The following is an 18,118-nucleotide window of genomic DNA, read 5'->3' as shown; positions in this document are numbered from 1 at the left end:
CGTTTATTTATGTTCATTTATTAAGCTAAATAAACGAGTATGAACAAATTTTTTATATTCATTTAATAAATGAACGAACACAAACAGAGGTATGCTCAGTTCGTTTATGTTTACAAACAAACTCGTTTATTGACTCGCTTATTTATCAATGATATTTTCTTATAAAAATTCCATTAGTATATATTAATAAAATTATCTTAAAACTCGTTTATTGTTCCATTAATATATATTAATAAAATTATATTGATTTGTATTTTTTATAATATAATTATTAATATTTATATTTGACTATTCTATATTTAAAAAATATATGTGTATATGTATTTTTTGTTTGTTTGATTGTTTATTATTTATTAACATTGTTCGTGAACATGTTTAATTATATGATCGTGAACATGTTCGTGAACATTAAACAAACGAACATGAACACACATAATTTTAAATAAATGAATATGAACAAAATTTTAAAATTCTTAACGAACACAAATTGAACACGAACAAGCTTAAAAATAAACAAATAAACATGAATAGAGGTTTATTCGTTCAAGCTCGATTCATTTATAGCCCTAATTATATCAACCTACAAAATTTGAGTTAAAAAATAATAATATAGGATCATTTTAATAAATGCAAATTTTAAAATATTTGTCACTTTAATTTTACATAAAGTAATTTCTTATTTTAAAAATGGCTTATATATTTATATAAATACATTTGTTTAATCAATGAATTTTTTTTTCAAGGTATCTATTGGAACGAGTTCAATAACTACTCATTAACATTCTATAGGCCCATAAAAGAAAGATGCTGGTCACAAATGATCACTTATCGGTAAATATTTTTTAATCATGTATGAGATGTAATTATCATTTTTTTAACCAACCATCAGTAAAATTCTTTTTACACTATAGAGTTAAGACAGTTTTAAATTTTTAAATCATTCATGATATTTAGGTTTAATTTAATTTTCCATATTTATATTAATTTTGGATTTTATATTTTTGAATATTATTTTAATAAAATGATTTTTTTAAATTTTAATATTATTTTTTAAAGTTTCAAATATTTGTTCACAAATATATATTTTTTAAATAAAATTGATATAAAATTTTTAAGTTTTTTAAGTATTTTAAATATAAAATAAATTTTACATCATATCAAACTAAAATTAATTAAGGTAAACTACACTAAGGATGTTAAACTATTAGTAAGTTTACGTGTTGAACACTCAACTTTAAAAAGTTCTAAAATAGTCACTGAACAATTCGAAAGTTTTTATTTAAGTCGTCATGCTTTTAGAATCATTATTGTATGGCCTTCCCTGTTCGCATGGCTTGCAACCGAAAGTTCTCCTTCCCCTTCTTTTATACAATTCATTTTTTCCATGAAACAACTTCAAATATAAAAATTTGCGAATTAAAATCCAAACAATTTTCACATCCAATCTTCAACATTGACCGCTAGATCGACTTGGGTTTAAAGTATATTCTTCTACTCATTGATGGGTACTGATCCACTGTACCAATCATTAAATCATTACTTGTAACTTGCTAACCGAACTTTAAAAAACCTAATATTAAAATTACTTAAATAAAAATTTTCAAATAGTTCAGTAACCATTATATAACTTTTTAAAACTTAATCATCAAAACATAAACTTCCAAATAATTTAATAACATTAAATACAATTTACACAATTATTTATTAATTAAATAAAAATCCGAATGGATTCAATTTACATAACCACAAATTTTTCAAATCAATTTCCGATTTCTCGATTTTGTTTTCCTTTCTTTAACGGCATCCAAATAATGATTGATGGTGCCACATCATGAGCACGTATATAAATATATCCATCTATGATCTAATCTATAAATGATATTCAATAATTCTCTATAGTCTGTCCTACTCTATTATTTTATACGCTCAATCAAATTATACAAATTACGTGGGGGCCTACCACGAAACCTCTGTGATTGTATACTTATTAAAGAATCAAGATGCGTCCAAAAAATCTAGTGGGTCCAACAAGCTTATGATTTTTTTATTACTGATTTGGAGGCCTGGTGGGGCCCATCCGGCATCATGCCGACGCCTCCATTTGGCTTAATGGAGAGAGTGAGCTTGCCGCACATCTTAATATCTTATCCGCTTTTGTTTTAATCTAGGGTTATTTTTACCATATGCCCTTACATGATGGCTTAAATTTTAAATTGATCCTCAAACTTTTAAAATATTTTAATTGAATCCTTAAAGTATTAGTATTGAATCAATCACGTTGTTTGATTGGTTTAGTCATCACTCTAGATATTCAATGCTAGACCAAGTCGGATGTGAAGCATATTTAAAACTCGTAGATTAGATTTTAAACAAGTTTGTCAGTAGCTTGAATCTAAGATGTTAAAAAAATTCAACACCTCTAAATTTAATGCACTTTGTAAGTAAAAGTACCATGGGGGCCATTATATTAGGAGTCGGATTGCATTTTATCCTATATACTAAAAAAATGAGCAATTTAATCTTTGTATGTTGGATCAAAGAGCAATTTGATCTTTCAATTAAAAGTTCCATCCAATTCTATTGTTAAAAACTAATCCCTGGATGTCAACATGAGGTATATGTGGCACGCCATGTATCACTATCTAATTATTCCATCAACCATACCAATTTTTAATAGTACAAATAGATGGACTTTTTAACAAAAAGTACCAAATTATTTTTTGATCTAACATGTAATGACTGATTTGCCCATTTTTTTAGTAAAGGAGGCAAAATACAATATAACAACTAGTATAACGGACTCCATAGTACTTTTGCCGCACTTTATATTGTTCTAATATGTTAAGTCTAAGTTTTATATTACAAGCACACATGTCTAGATTTTGATCCATTTCTTTTAATAATGTTATATGTAAATTTTGAGGTAATATTTAACATCAAACTGACATCTAGGCTGATGGAAAACCACCTATTGATGTTAGATATTGAGAGTCAATTACAACGTTTTGAAGGTTAAAACAAATTTAGAATCTAAACTATGGTTTAAGGATGTGAAGTGCAATTAACCTTTTGTTTCCTTTTTTGATGTGAACCCAATCTGTTATTACATAAAAAAACACAGCTGCCATGTGAACGTATCACAACGGAATCCAAGTTTAAAGGTTAAATTAAGAAAACCAACCAAATTCTAGACCTAACCTAAACTACAAGAGAATTTAAGGACCAATGCCTAAAAATTTAAAAAGTTAGGGATTAAATGTTGATTTATCTATTTTTATAGCGACTTGCAGGTAACTTTTAAGAATCTTTTTACTTTTTAGAGCTCAACTTGCTTATTAACAAAAGTACATTTTAATTTATTCACAAAGAATAATATTTTGTTTGATATTATTACATGATATATATACAAAATTAAAATATTACATATTGATTTTATCGTTTCAATTAAATTTTTATTTTTATTTTGCATCCATTTTTAATGAATATATTTGTTATATATTTTTTTCATGAATGTATTATAATTTAATTTTTAAGATAAAAAAGGTCGAAATCTATAGTCTATACTACTATATATATAAAAAAAAGTCAGAAGATTTTTTTTTTACACTTATCCTTTGTTTTTTTTACATTACTAATGGTAAAATTTCAATTTTGATCAATTTACTTTTTAATTATATAAAAATAATTAAATTTTAATTTTGGTCTGAATACTATGCTCAAATGAGATATTTAATTTTATACTTATTTTTTATATAATTTAGTACCTCAATCTTTATAATGCCATTAGTTAATTTAAATATTTTATTCTAATTAAAATGTTAATGCAAAATTAAAAAATTGTTAATATTATTAATATTTGTTATGTTCAAGTCTTTTACAATATTATTTTTTTACATGATTATCGAGTGCTTGTTTTAAATTTTATAATGTCACATTAATTAATTAAAAAAATTAAAATATTAATAATTAGATATGAATTTTTAAATTGAAGCAAGAGAACTAGATTTTTAAAAATAAAAATATGGTTATAACTTTTAAATTTTAATTATTTAATTAAAAAATAATTAACGAAATTGTTGGAAATCTATAATAAAATACGAAACATATCTTATAAAGTCAATTGGAAGGTATCCAATTGTGGATAATGATTGTCAAACTACTTTTGAAAATGCATCGTCCAATTGTTGGTAAAAAGTGTTTCTTCTTAATTTTAGAAAAAGAAAATTAAAGCACAAAAAAAAAATCTCGAAGCTTATGAAATTAAGAAGCTGAAAATGACATTAAAAATTGACAATTTTTCTTCTTTAAAAAATTAATTTAGTATTTTTTAATTTCCAAATCCTTTTCATTTGGTACGTAATCTTATTATAATTGTAACCATTCATATATTTGCGAGGTCTACGTTCATCTATATTATTATAAAATTTATTGGGGACGAAGAAAAGAATATTAAGATATCCAAATTCAAATCGTGATGTTTGAATTATTCTTATAATAAAGTTTAAAATATATTTTTATTTAATTTATAATTATTTTTTATGATTAACAATAAAATACTATATAAAAATATTATGTAAGAATGTTTGGTAACTGAACTCTTTGAAAATTATACTATACATAAACTGACGGATAGAGTTGGCGTCACGAGTCAATTCAAGACTAATTCAATTGTAAAAATATTAAAATACTCTTACTTTAAAGGGTAATTAATATTTTATATAAATATTTTCCATCATTTCACACTTTTATATAATCTTCAAATAAAATAAATTACAAACATTAGATTCAAACATAAAACCAATAAATTTATATATAAAACTCCTGTCATTTCACTAATAATCATTTGTTAATATATTTTAATATAAAATATTTTCATTCTCCCACATCATGTGTTATAAAATCTAATATTTATAAGAAAATTAGAAATTTTACTACAATATCTAAAAGTTATAAAACAAAACTCAATTACTTAAAATCTAGTTGTAAAATTACAAAATCTAAAATTAATATGAAAAAATTAAAAATAAACTAAACAAAATTAATATAAACTATTCGAAAGATCCCAAAAATTCGACAAACCAAACTCACCTTAAAATTTATTACCAAATTTAAGGTTACAAGTCAAGTGATAACAATCCAATTAATGAACTTATGTAAAAGTTAAACTAAATAATAAAAAACAAAAATATATTTTTTTAAATAGATAAATCTCAAAATTGTATATGAACTTTAGTTTAATATAAAATATTATTCATGAATTTTAATTGTGCAATTTTATAAATGATATTTTAATTTGATAAAATTCTTATAAATTATTAATACAATTATTGATATAATATCATTTTGTATATATACATTACATATATAAATAACTATATTTATCTAATATAAAAATAAATTGATGTATTTATTTATTAAATATATATGATTGAATCAAAATTAAAATTTTATGTATATAATTTTATCAAATTATATATAATTTCGTGATTTATCCTATCCACTTAAAAGCAATTAATTGAAATAGTTAATGTGTCAAAATATTAATTAATCTTAAAATATCCCAAAAGTGCAAATTGAATAGAATAGAAACAGCCGTAGCAAATAATAAATATTTATATAAACCCGCTTACAGGCCTCAAATCCCATATACCGCGCAGGTTTCGGTTATTTTCCCCGGTTTATTGGCTACAAATAAAATTAAAAATAAATAAATTATTAAAAAAAAAAACAATGTTTTCTTCATAGTTCCTATTTGACCTACTAATTTCCCATTTTACCCTTCTTCTTCAACCTCCTCCCTCCAAAGGCAAAAAGCTCACATCCATAAAGCACCAATTTAATTTGATTTGATTTAAATTATTTTATTTTTCTGTTTTTCGAATTAAATGACGTGATTTCTTTTTTGATTCTTCAAACGCATCCTTCATTTGTGAAAATGAAAATTTTCTTTTCGTTCTACCTGTTCATTTGATACCATTTTTTTTTCAAAATTCTGATTCTTTTCGTATCTTTTATTTTCGATGTGCGTGTCGCTTATTCGTTGATTTTTCGTTTTTTTTGTTCTGTTATGAAGCTCAATAGTGATTGTTCTTTCATTTCCTCTCACTTTCCTCTTGGAATTCTTTTCATCAATGTCTGTTTTCCCTTCTATCTTTATTCCTATTATTTAAATAATGTTGTTGCTTGTTTTCGATATTAATGAGAATTTATGGTTCTTTTTTTTTTTTAACTTCCTCGATATGCTAATTGTTAGGCAGTGATTTGCTGTAATTTGAAATTAAAACAGAGCTTAGAGCATGGTTTTGATGGGGAAACACGATGATGCACGCTCTGTTTTTCCTTTAACAAGTCTCCAGATCGGGTAAATTCATTAAATTTGAATTAAATTTTTATATTACATTTATTGTTTGTATGCTTTGTTAAAAGTTTTGGCTTCAGCTAGTAGTTCATACATTAATGTTTCGAATAAACTTCTTAACGCATTATCATTTCCTCCCTAATTACCTTTTTCTGATGAGATTAAATGATTATTTTCTTCCCTGGTCCTGGAGTTAATCAATTGATTTGTATTGTCTGGGTTTTCTGGTTTCCTTATGTCTTATGAGTTTTTGTTGTGTAATGTCTGTTTGCAGGGACTTGCAGGCATATCTTTCGGATCTTAGCCTTTACCTGGCCATTGAAAGTAAGAAATTCTACATTTTGGTGGACAACAGGCCATGGCTGAGGGACTTGGATTCACGGCCAGCTCACTTGTGGTGGCAATTAATGGTTACCAAGGTTGTTCTCCACTTTTCTTTTTATAATTGAATTAAGCTATTTATTCAAAGAAGAAGATTATAATTGAATTAAGCTATTTATTATGTATTTACAGTCCAGGTTATCTCCTTTTGCTAACACCAAAGGTCGTAGGGAGAAAAAAGAGGGGAAGGAAGCTTCTTCCGAATCAAATGCTAAAGATTCGAAAAAGTTAGAGAGATGGTTCTGTTCAATTGATGCTGCAATGTTGTCTGAACAGAGGGTTTTGCTACCTGTTAAGAAACTGAGAACATCTTTACTCCTTAGCAGTGAGTTGCATCGGACATTATATGGCTTCATTGTATTTGAAGTCACGTGGTCAAATGTCCGAGGTATTAACTACTTAAATGAGCTTCAGGTATTTGCTCTTGGATATGCTCTTTTTTTTTGTTTGTAGTTCACCAACGAGGTCTTTTTATTTAACGTTTCTCATTTGCAGACTGATACCTCTCTGGCCATAGAGGCTAAATCCATGCAAAGATGGGAATTTGACAGCATCGATCAAGCTGCAAATTCTATATCTTCATGGTTTTCTGGAACATTGTTGGAGCTGTGTCATTTAAAAGAGTACCTGGATTCAACAACTGGTATGTTCTTGTCATTCATATTCTAAGATACAAGGAGAAAAGTCATCTATATGATTCTTGTGGTGCAACAAATTACCTTTTACTAGCATTTATAGCATTTTGAACTGGCAAAACTGTTATAAATGTAGAAATTGCAAACTGGAGATGCATGTTTGCAGGAGCCTTATAGTGTTGTTAAGAGTCAAGTAGGTGTAGCACAGTTGGAGGGCCAAATCAACTTTATAAATATATAACTAAACGATCACAGTCAAGTCTAACTTTCATTTCAGTAATGCATAAATCTTTACTTTGTTCTACTACACTCTGTATTCCCTAACAAGGTAATGGAGAGTCATTATCTCTCATTCTCATCATCTCCTCTAGTTTACCTCCTGTTCCCTTTGAACTCAAAGAAACATTGTTAATAATGGAGAATTCTAGTTGTTATGAGTTAAAAGAGAGGTGAACCTAGAACTTCCTTTGCTGCCAACAACTTAGTGTAGCTCCTGAACACCCCTCTATTGTATCTTTCGCTCGTAAGTAATATTGAGTTGTATCATGGTGTGAAGCCAGACCATGTACCAAGTCAAGCACTATTAATCCCTGCAGCCTATCTCTGTCGGTATGTGGTTTTAGCTTCTGTTTAATTCTTAAAAAGTGTTTTTGTTAGGTTTGCCAGTATCCTTTATTTTTTGTATCAATAGTTTGTTACAGTCCTGTCCCCAAAAGCTGTTGAGAAAATAATTTTGAGTTTGGATTTGAATATCTTTAATTGTGACTGGAATTTTATTTTTTCTTCTAGTTTTCTTTTGCCTCAATATTTGCTGCCCTGGTTTGCCAACTTTTTATTCTTGTACAGGAGCTTTATAGAGCCTTTTAGTCTCTGAATCTTAAACAGGCACTAAAACTTGTGATTCTACTTTGCCTGTAATAGTATGCTAGAAAGGCATGGGACACCGGAAAGGAGTCATCCTTAATTACACCTGTTTCAATCTTATGCTGTTATTTTGACAGCTAATTGGATCAAACTTGCTAATCCTCTTACCTTTGTATATGTGATTGAATAGAAATTGCTAGTTATTCTGGCTTAGCCTACCAAGTTCTTTTATGGAATGAACACCATAAACCTGTCAGTTCTCTGCAGTATTGCAGAAAAACTGCTTTGATATAATGACCTGTATGCCGGCATTTCATCTGAATGTGTATGATTGATTATTAGGATTTATATTCTATTCTTATAGTTGTCTTATACATTAGGTACTGCTAATTCTATGCTTTCCAAATCAGTACCACGTATTATTTCATGCTTCTTAGTTGAATTGAGGTGTGGTGCCATCAAGTCTCAGGTTGTTGGTAACAAGTCATTACATTGATCTGATCACATGCAGAAGCTTCCTATAAGCCTTTGCAGTTTGCACCGTACCTTTTGTAGTTGAAGTTACCCTTATGTCTGTTCACTGCAATAGGTACATGTATTTGGAAAATGGTCCAATAATAAGTGGATGCCTTAAATTGGTTATCTGCATATCAATCTATTTATCTTCCATAATGTATATCTCATTTCTGGGCACTTTCAAGACATGATAGTTCTTAGAAGCCTGAAGCTACATTATCTCACTTCCCCACCTCAATGCAATCAATTTGATGTGCTTACTGTATTTAATCTGGATTATTTCAGGAGAGGTCTTCCATGACACTGAAGAAGATTTTGATGAGGATAATGATGATGGAAATATATATGAGGATAGTTTCAGCACTGAAGAAAATTTTCCGTATGATCATTCTGGCACTTCCGATTTAAGGGTTTACCCTTCTACTGGGGACTGCGAAACTTTTGAGCCACAAATTCCAATTGGGCCTTATAAGAGAAAAAATGTGACCAAGGCAACTAGTACTGGAGTTGAAGTCGATCTACATTGTGGGGAAACCCAAAGGCAAACTGAAAACTCATCCGACAACTCTACTGAAAATGCAGTTGAAGCTACACTGTACAGGGATGTTCTTCTTTTGTTTAGATTTGATGATAGAGATCTTCCATTTAAATTACAGCAAATAATAACTCCTGATCTGAGGTTACTTCGTTTGTTAGAGGCTGGTCTTCCATCCTGGGTCCTCTTTCTTCAATCATATCCTGGCTTTTGCCATATCTATCGGCCATGGATGTGCCCTCTGGCCAGAGCTCTATATGTTTTGATTTCAGTCATAACTGTTGTAATTGGGTTTTATGATTTATACAAAAATGTCCCTGTTCTTAAGGCAACTGCTGCTCGTTTATGTGGGCCACTTTTTGATTGGATAGAAACCTGGGAGATGGTATCAAGGATCAAGTACTTGGGAACTATGCTATTTCTACATAATTGTCAGAAGGCTGTGAGGCTGTTTTTGACATTTACGCGTGCTACTCGATCATTTTTCTCTTTTCTTTGTCTACCACTGGCAGAACCATTTATGGACTTTTTGGACTTCCTTTGGCCAATTTGGAATCTATTCAGTGAGGTAGGTGAAAGCTTCTTTTCAGTCATATGGATTGTGATTTGTGCTCTCTACAATCTAGTGGAGGATCTCATAGAGACTTTACTGATGCCTATCTGCTTTATTGGCTTAGTTCTTCAAAATCTCGGTAGGTAATCAGATGATTAAATTTTCTATGCTATTCCCTTATTTAGGGGCATTGGCTTAATATATTAATTATGTTAATAATTCTTATTTCATGCTATTACAGCAACTTCCGTCCTGTGTCCTGTCTTTTGGATTCTTTGGGAAATAATATATGCCCCAATACGCCTGTTCCTTGGATTCGCCAGATTTGTGGCTTTTATTTGTTTCTTCGTCTCTCGTTTGGTTGGAGATATATGGCAATCTTTTAGAAGCATAATTCAATTTGCTTCTGCTACTGAATCTGCAATGAACAGTAATGAGATTTCCATGTGGCGTTCACTTTGGAATGACATTTTTTCTCAGGTTAGAAGACATTAACGTAACTTGATAAATATATTTCTTTATGTTTATTTACATTTCCTTTTCTATGATCTTACAGGTTTTTCGTGCTCTCAGAAGTATATTAAATGGTTTTGTTGCCTTCTTTGCAGCCTGCAATAGACATCGCCTAAGGTGTTGCATTTTAATCTATCTGCCTCTTTTCTATGTCATATTGATTTTTTGTCGTGACCCTTTATTTTAGATTTTAACTAGAGAGCCAGGCAACTGAAATGATGTTTTCAACTAAATTTACCTAGTTATACAAGTTTCAGCAAGTTAGGTAATTAGTTATTCACTACATAAATATTATTAGACTATTTTATCAATGGACATTGTGTGGTAAAAGTATCATGGAGCCCTTGTATTAGGAGTCAGATTGCATTTTGCCTCCTCATGGGCAAATTCGTCCCTATACATTAGATCAAAGAACAAATTAATCTTTTCTGTTAAAAATTTCATCCATTTGTACTATTAAAAACTAGTGTGGCTTATAAAATAACCAAACAGTGACACGTGTACCTTACGCTAACATACAAAGATAAATTTTTAATAGTAGAAATGGTATGGAATTTTTATCAGAAGGATTAATTTGCTCTCCGATTTAATATACAGAGACTAATTTACTTATTTTTTGAGTAGAGAGTAAAATGCAATTTCACTCCTAGTACAAGAGCTCTCATAGTACTTTTACCAACTTTGTGTACATCTATGATGAGAATGAGTATATCCTTATTTGCCCCCTCATTACATTCAATTATCACCCTAAAATATTACTTTCCAATTTCGGTCTAAAATGTATTCAGTAAACCAACTTTTAGGCTTTGCATGATATGGAAGATGGAAAAAGACTAAAAAAGGAAAATTTATTAATCCCACTTTGTAGCTAAACCGTTACATTAATAAAATTGCCAATCTTCACACTTTTCTCTCCATTATACCAACCCAGCCTTGGAATTCTGAATCATATGCCTATGTACTAATGGGTATATTTTTCTTCTATTGATTTTACTATATTCTTGTGATGTACCAATCTGCATTGTTACTTTTGTGAGTTGTTTGGGATCACATTTCCTTCTACTTTTATATATTCTGCAAAAGACCCATTCTTTAAGTTTTTACTTGCATGAACATTTTGGTTCCAATGTATACAGCATTTATAATCATGCAAGGCATTTTGTTCAAAGACCATTTGGTGGAGCCACAACATCACAAACCTCAGATCCTAGACGTAGTAAGTCGGCACATGGAAATATGATGCACCCCCACGTAAGCGATCATATACTTGATCTTTGTTTAATCTATTGCTCTCGTATCCGGAAAAATACTATGAGACTATGTAAGAATCAAATTGTATTTTGTTCTTTTTATTAAAAAATTAGATAAATTAATTCATGCATATTAGATAAAAGAATAAGTTGATCGTATTTGTTAAAAATTTCATCTATTTTCACTTTTAAAAACTGATGTAATTGACAAAATAGCCAGACAACTGTCATATGTACCTCATTTTGATGTACATAAACCAATTTTTAACAATAGAAATAGATGAAAATTTTAATAGAATGACCAGCTTGCTATTTATTCTAATGTACATAGACTGACTTGACCGTTTATCAAATAGAGGAGACAAAATATAATTCAACTCCTAATATAAATCCTCCATGGTATTTTTACCTCTCCTCTCCGCATGCTTTTGCATTATATGGCAGACATGAACCATTTTTCTGTCGCTACACTTATAGTTCATTAAATCATTCTGTATTTGCTACTCCTTGAGCTGATATTTTCATTATATTTTTACAGTTAGAGATAAGGAGGAGAGTCCATGGTAAATCTTGTCCTCCGGCATTGTCATTTTGAAAAGCCATTTTGAGTTCGGAAAACGTAAGAAGCTAATCCTTGTTCTGATGAGAGCTAATATTCCGATGCAAAAATCTTTTAACAACCAATAACATGAATAATCGAAAGCTAACATCAGCCAATCTGATATCAAGACTGAGAAAAAAAACCATGGGAAAGGAGGGGAAAAGAAAATACCACCCGTATAGCTCTTTAGAGGTAATTTCATTCTTTTATTCCTTTTGTGTCTAGGAAGCTGTCTATTTCTCATTCTCACTGTTTCATTAACTTCAGCTTTCTTTTTGTTTTAATCCTCTATGATATCTAAAAGGTCAGCTTCTAGTTTGTAATTATTATGTATATACACTTTATCTTCATATGATTAATGTAAATGTTGTGATGATTGCTCAGTTCATGATGTATGCTAATGCTAACATTAACTGGTCCAGCATACTTGATAATCATAGAGAGAGTCTTCACATAATGATCCACTTGAAATCCCCACATACATGGTTATACAAAATACTTCTGCTGACCAAAATATAATAGCAGTCTTACGTTATAATACACCTACAAGTGCTGTCCTCTAATCTAATGAGGTCCTAAGCTTTCTTCTGTACTTTATAACTGCCAGCCGGATATCTGCATTACTCCATCTTTTCATTTTACTTCCATGTCCCTGTTCAAAACATATGTAGATATAACCCTCAAAAGAACTTTTTTCCGGCATTTTTAATTATCTCTCGATTCGATGTAACATTGCTTTATAACATAAGTTTAGGTAGAGCTCTTACCTCATTTAATGTTGTCCATATTAAAATGCATTTGCTCTTCTTTCTCCTGTGTAAGTTTCAAGGCTTTTGTCAGCTCTTGATATGTAGCCTGCATGCATCTCTTTAACTGTCCGACATCCTTAGCAGTTTTTAGAAGGTAAGTCTCAAGCTTCTCAATTTGACAGAGCGTGTCTTTAATATGAGAAGCCGCTTCATGGACTGACCAAAAATGATAATTGCCAGTGTCTGTTACGGTGGCAAATGTTTCTGCATTGTTCCCAGATATATCATACAAAGATTTCCCAATATTTTTAGGTATGGAAGGCACTGACTGATTGCAGTTATCTTTGAGAGCTGACTCCATTCCTGCAACTATTGATATACCCCGAAAAGATTCCACCATATGCTCGACAAAAGGTCTGCATTCAATCAACGGACTAACTGAAGCACCAAAAGTATCATTCACTGCCTGTAACATGGAATTGTGATCAGGTGGCTCAATTGGCTCCAAATGAGAGAGGTAATCCTTCTGAAGATTCTTTCTGACTTTCTCTGAAGCAATGAACGATGTTTCGAGGCTTGAAGTCCCTAAAGGATCACACAATGGTTGAGTACCACTTCCGAGAGCATTTTGCGATACTTTATCAACTTCAGCATCTGCGATAACACTAGGCATCATACTTGAGCTTAAAAGGGACGAAGCAAAGGAAACATCTCTAAGTTGTCTCAACTCTTCTTTAAGTATCTGTGCCGGAGAGAATTCAATCCTCCAAGAACCCTCCCGATATATGAAAAACTCGAAAAAACCCGTACTGGACAGCATCATAAAACAAGTACTAGAAGAAGAAAAAAAAAAAAGACGCAACCAACGATACCTACATCCATTTGGTAAATTCCCAGTAACAGACATCTCGTGAGTGATAATATCTGATAGGCCACCACACCGGAGTCTCATTGTCGATGGTCTTTCGTCTATCTCCAAAGACCTTGGCCGTGAACTCGTAGGACTCTCGAACTGCAAGAAACCACAGGCTCCATGTCCCTATATAAAGAGAATCAACCCTTTTATCAGTAAATGTTTTTAACACTCGCATCCGAACCCGAGTAACAGATCGATCTTGGTTTAAGTATAGCAATTGAATTTCACAATTTCTATTCATCTGATGGACTTTTTTTTTTTTTTTTTGCTTCGAGGTGCTTTTGGGGCAAAAATGCTTTTTTATCTAAAAGAGAAAATGTCTGCAATAACCTTACGATCTCCAGTTAAGGTGAAATCTTTAAGAAAATTATGAACCCTAAACCTTAAAAACAGCAAAAAAAGGAGACCAACATACCGTTCTAATACGACAAGTAAAGTACTTGGTCTCCTTCCCATTTTCATCTCGCCGGTTATTAACGGTACAAGCACCGGCGCCGCAACTACACATCGGTGCCTTGACATCATCGCACCATTTGTAGAAATTTCTGCCTCGGGTGGCATTATCGCAAGTACAGTTACGAGAATAATATGGTTTTCCGTAGTTAGCGTCACTACGGGAAACCTGAATGGTGCAAGCCACACCGCAATGGCAGCACAGCACCGGAATTAGGTGGGTGTCGAGCGGCGGAGATGAAGGTTTTGCCGTTGGGTTGTCGTTGGAAGGGCAATATTTTGCCCAGTGACCTTGCTTTTTGCACTTAAAGCATGCGCCTTTCAGCTTTGTTTCAACCGATGGTGTTAATGTCGGCTGACGTTGTTCTTCGCTTTGTCTCTCAGATTGATCGGCTGCCATTTCCCTGTTTATTTGTTTTGTGTCTTTCCTTCAAACAAGACCCGGACTTTAAAGGCCATGAAATAATTAAAGTACGGTAATTTCGCCAAGCTGTAAATTGGATAAATTTCATCAACAGTCGCTAAACTTTAGGATAGTTGACAAAACAGTCACTCAAGTTTCAATTTAATCACTCTAACTTTTAAAAAATAACAAAATGGTCATCGCTAACCATTTTTCGTTTTTCGTTATAGGCGGAATGAAGCTGCCATTTTCCATCCCCTATCACTGCTTTCCCATCTCTTTTCTTCTTCCCCACCATCACTCCCCCTACTTCCATCAACTTAGCTTCCAAATCCTTATCCGGTTCACTCCCTGCCGACATCTCCACCTTGTCCGAACTCCGTACCGTATTGCTTCAACACAATTCCTTATCTGGGTCCATCCCATCTTTCGCCAACCTTTCCACCTTACAGAACATTTGCCTCGACGATAACTTGTTCACTTTGGTCGCCCCGACGCGTTTACCAGGTTAACTAGTCTTCAAACACCGAGTTTAAGCGAAAACACGAAGCTGAGTCCATGGACATTCCCAGATTTATCCCAATCAACGAGTCTCGTCGAAGTTCAATTCGACAACAACTTATACGGCACTTTACCCCATGTGTTCCAATCTTTGAACAGTTTACAAAGCATAAGGTTGTCTTACAACAACTTGAACGACACATTGCCGCCTTCTCTCGCCGGTTCAATGATTCAAAATCTTTGGATCAACAATCAGAATGTTGGGTTCACAGGTACTTTAGATGTTTTATCTAACATGACAGATTTGCTTCGAGTTTGGGTTCATAAAAACATGTTCACTAGTCAAATCCCAGATTTGTCTAAATCTGTGGGTATCTTTGATATTAAGCTTAGAGAAAACTTATTGACCGGTTCAGTTTTAGGATCTTTAATTAATCTCCCTAGTTTGAAGAACATTTCATTGTCTAATAACAAATTATAAGGTCCATTTCCAAAATTTCCCAACACAGTTGAGAACATTGTTGTTAGTGGTACTAATGATTTCTGTAATAATAATGGTGATCCTTTTGATCCTCAAGTTACTACTGTAAGACCCAAATTTTGCCCAGGCCCAAACCTAAAACAAATTAAACCCAAACAGCCCAAAACAAACCCAAACACCATAACCTAAATCAATTAACAGTTTAACCCAAATCAAAATAGCCCAACAAGCCCAAACCCAATCTACCTAACCCTAGCCCATGTTCAGAAAAGAAAAAATAGCAAGTAGCAGCAACCTTAGGTGCGCCGCACCTAGGGTTTTCAGCCACCAACTCCCTGCCACCGCCGCAACCACCACCAACCACTCCCATCAAAGTACCTGCAAGGACACGCAACAACAGAGAAAAGCAACAAAATAGGAATAAAATAATGTAAAACAATCGGCTATAAAAGCCGAAACTAAAAACAGGTAAGGGGGTTTTTTTTGGAAAAAATTGGAAGAAATAAAAAGTTTCTGAAGGTGATTTACTTTGGTTTTCCGACTTCCTTTTTTTTCTATTTTCGTTCTATATCTGTTTTTTTTACATTGTTTCTTTCTCTTTTCATTTTCATTTTAATCAACATATAAATAAAAAATATATAAAACAAAACAAAGAGGAAGGAATTTACCTGTTTCCGGCGGTGGTGGAGAAGGAGAACCGAAAGGTTTCTTTCGATTTCGGCCCTCTTTTGCCGAGATCTCGGCTTTCCTGACCCCAAATACGGACCTTACTCGAAAAAGGGGACAATGTGGGCCATTTTGAATTTTCTAGCCACCGCGGGCGGCGGCGCCATCACTGGCGACCGGTCAACGGCGCGGTGGCCGACGGCCGGACATTAGGCCGGAGGCCGGACTGCCCAAAAGGGCTTGAGAGAAACTTAAAGTTATTTTTTCTTTTTTTCTGAAATAAGGAGGCAAATGACCTTTTTTTCTGAAAAACTGAGCTTTTATAGGTCCCCAAAACGACGTCGTTTTGGAGCAAGCCTATCAGGCCAAAACGGCGCCGTTTTAGGGTGACCCGCGTGTGACCCGACCCGCTCCAGGGGGATCCGCGTGTTTTCAATGGAAGGGTTAATTGCACTTTTAGCCCTTCCTCTTTTTTAATGTTTTTCAGTTAGGTTTTTTTACATTCTTAAATTTCCCCTTTATTTTGTTACCGTTTTCAATTTGGTCCCATTGGAACGACTCGTTTTAGAGGAGAGGGGAAAATTTCCCTTAAAACCCCTCTATGTTATGCGCGCGTTCAGCATAGTCCCTTCCCTTTGATTTTATTTGCGATTCAACCCCAAATTTTAATTTTTTCTTCGATTTAGTCCGTTTCTTTGTTATTTTGGTTGTTTTCCCCATTAAAATTAATCAATCTAATACTATTATTATTATTATTATTATTATTATTATTATTATATTTTCCCTTTATGTATATATATTTACGCTACTATTATTATACTATTATTTCCACCTTATTATTGTTATATTTTTATTTATATTTACTTATTTAAATTTTAAATAAACTTGTCCTATTATATTACTATTATATAACTATTTATATATCTTTGCACCTTATTTTATATATATGTTTTCTATACCTTATATATACATATATATATATTTATATACATATTCTTAATTTTCATATATATATACATATATATATATATATACATATTCTTAATTTTCATATATATATACACGTAATTCTATACTTTTTATATACTCTTTAATTTGTATATATATACATACTTTCATATACATGTTTTTATATATTTCTATTATTTTTATAATTCATATATATATATATCTTTATTTATTTTCTTCATGTATATTTCTGCTATTGTTATTTTATCTTGCTTCGGTTTGTCTGTTTGGTATTTTTTATATATTAGTCTCATTACTTATTTATATTTTGTTTTACTCGTGATTATTTTACTTACATTATCATCATCATTTCATTACACCCATTTTTTTTAGATTTTAAAAAAGAAATTTTAAAAATATAAGTAATATTCGGTATTTTAGATCTTCGAGAGAATCAAACCCTAACGTATTGGGTTCCGATTTTCTTCGTTGAATCTAAATAATCGGGATTACTCTTTTAAAAATGATGAAAAGCTTGTTATCGAGAATTCAATACGTTGTGTCCTAACGTATTGGATGTGACACGTTGTTTTCTCGAAACGAGGAGTTTTTGAAATAAATGCAATATTCAATGTTTAATATTTTGAGAAATTGTGCCCTAACGTATTGGGTTGCGATTTCTCCATTTAATTTAAACAATGAATATTCTTTTAAACTTTATTACACGATTTTTTTTAAACTCAAGTTTTAAACGATATCGGGAGTTAAGAAAAGATTGTGTCCTAACTTACTGGG

At 31.6% G+C, this 18,118-nt stretch overlaps 2 protein-coding genes across 5 annotated transcripts; one reads left to right on the top strand and one right to left on the bottom strand.

Moving 5' to 3' along the window:
- The first annotated feature begins 5,646 nt into the window (after nt 1-5,646).
- LOC107953980 (uncharacterized) lies at nt 5,647-14,101 on the top strand. 3 transcript variants are annotated; one of them, XR_005916107.1, is made up of 10 exons: nt 5,659-6,361; nt 6,633-6,777; nt 6,872-7,153; nt 7,235-7,382; nt 9,040-9,981; nt 10,084-10,322; nt 10,399-10,472; nt 11,492-11,606; nt 12,144-12,398; nt 13,268-14,101. XR_005916107.1 is itself a non-coding variant. In XM_016889427.2 (10 exons), the coding sequence occupies exons 2-10, from the start codon at nt 6,297-6,299 to the stop codon at nt 12,198-12,200; spliced, it is 2,067 nt and encodes a 688-aa protein (XP_016744916.1). In that variant the 5' UTR covers nt 5,659-6,133; nt 6,258-6,296; the 3' UTR covers nt 12,201-12,589. The 3 variants fall into 3 exon arrangements, 2 of the variants coding, with proteins under 2 accessions (XP_040953397.1, XP_016744916.1); XM_016889427.2 differs by lacking the exon at nt 13,268-14,101 and having other exon boundaries at nt 5,659-6,133; nt 6,258-6,361; nt 12,144-12,589; XM_041097463.1 differs by lacking the exon at nt 13,268-14,101 and having other exon boundaries at nt 5,647-6,361; nt 12,144-12,589.
- On the bottom strand, nt 12,611-14,762 carry LOC107953982 (uncharacterized). 2 transcript variants are annotated; one of them, XM_016889429.2, is made up of 4 exons: nt 14,287-14,762; nt 13,832-13,994; nt 12,974-13,609; nt 12,611-12,858 (listed from the first exon to the last, which is right to left on the bottom strand). In XM_016889429.2, the coding sequence occupies exons 1-3, from the start codon at nt 14,722-14,724 to the stop codon at nt 12,975-12,977; spliced, it is 1,236 nt and encodes a 411-aa protein (XP_016744918.1). In that variant the 5' UTR covers nt 14,725-14,762; the 3' UTR covers nt 12,611-12,858; nt 12,974. The 2 variants fall into 2 exon arrangements, with proteins under 2 accessions (XP_016744918.1, XP_016744917.1); XM_016889428.2 differs by having other exon boundaries at nt 12,974-13,994.
- Between the last annotated feature and the right edge of the window lie 3,356 nt (nt 14,763-18,118).

This window comes from Gossypium hirsutum, chromosome D07, assembly GCF_007990345.1.
Source record: "Gossypium hirsutum isolate 1008001.06 chromosome D07, Gossypium_hirsutum_v2.1, whole genome shotgun sequence".
Taxonomy (NCBI): Eukaryota; Viridiplantae; Streptophyta; class Magnoliopsida; order Malvales; family Malvaceae; genus Gossypium; species Gossypium hirsutum.
This window is presented reverse-complemented; position numbering and strand designations above follow the sequence as displayed.

Excerpts from the sequence above, each read along its gene's own strand:
- LOC107953982 (XM_016889428.2), bottom strand. The coding sequence starts at position 14,724 with ATGGCAGCCGATCAATCTGAGAGACAAAGCGAAGAACAACGTCAGCCG. Across the intron at positions 13,995-14,286 it reads TTACTTGTCGTATTAGAACG|GGACATGGAGCCTGTGGTTT; the intron begins GTATGTTGGTCT and ends CTCTTTATATAG.
- LOC107953980 (XM_041097463.1), top strand. The coding sequence starts at position 6,297 with ATGGTTTTGATGGGGAAACACGATGATGCACGCTCTGTTTTTCCTTTA. Across the intron at positions 6,362-6,632 it reads TTAACAAGTCTCCAGATCGG|GGACTTGCAGGCATATCTTT; the intron begins GTAAATTCATTA and ends GTCTGTTTGCAG. Across the intron at positions 7,383-9,039 it reads GTACCTGGATTCAACAACTG|GAGAGGTCTTCCATGACACT; the intron begins GTATGTTCTTGT and ends GGATTATTTCAG.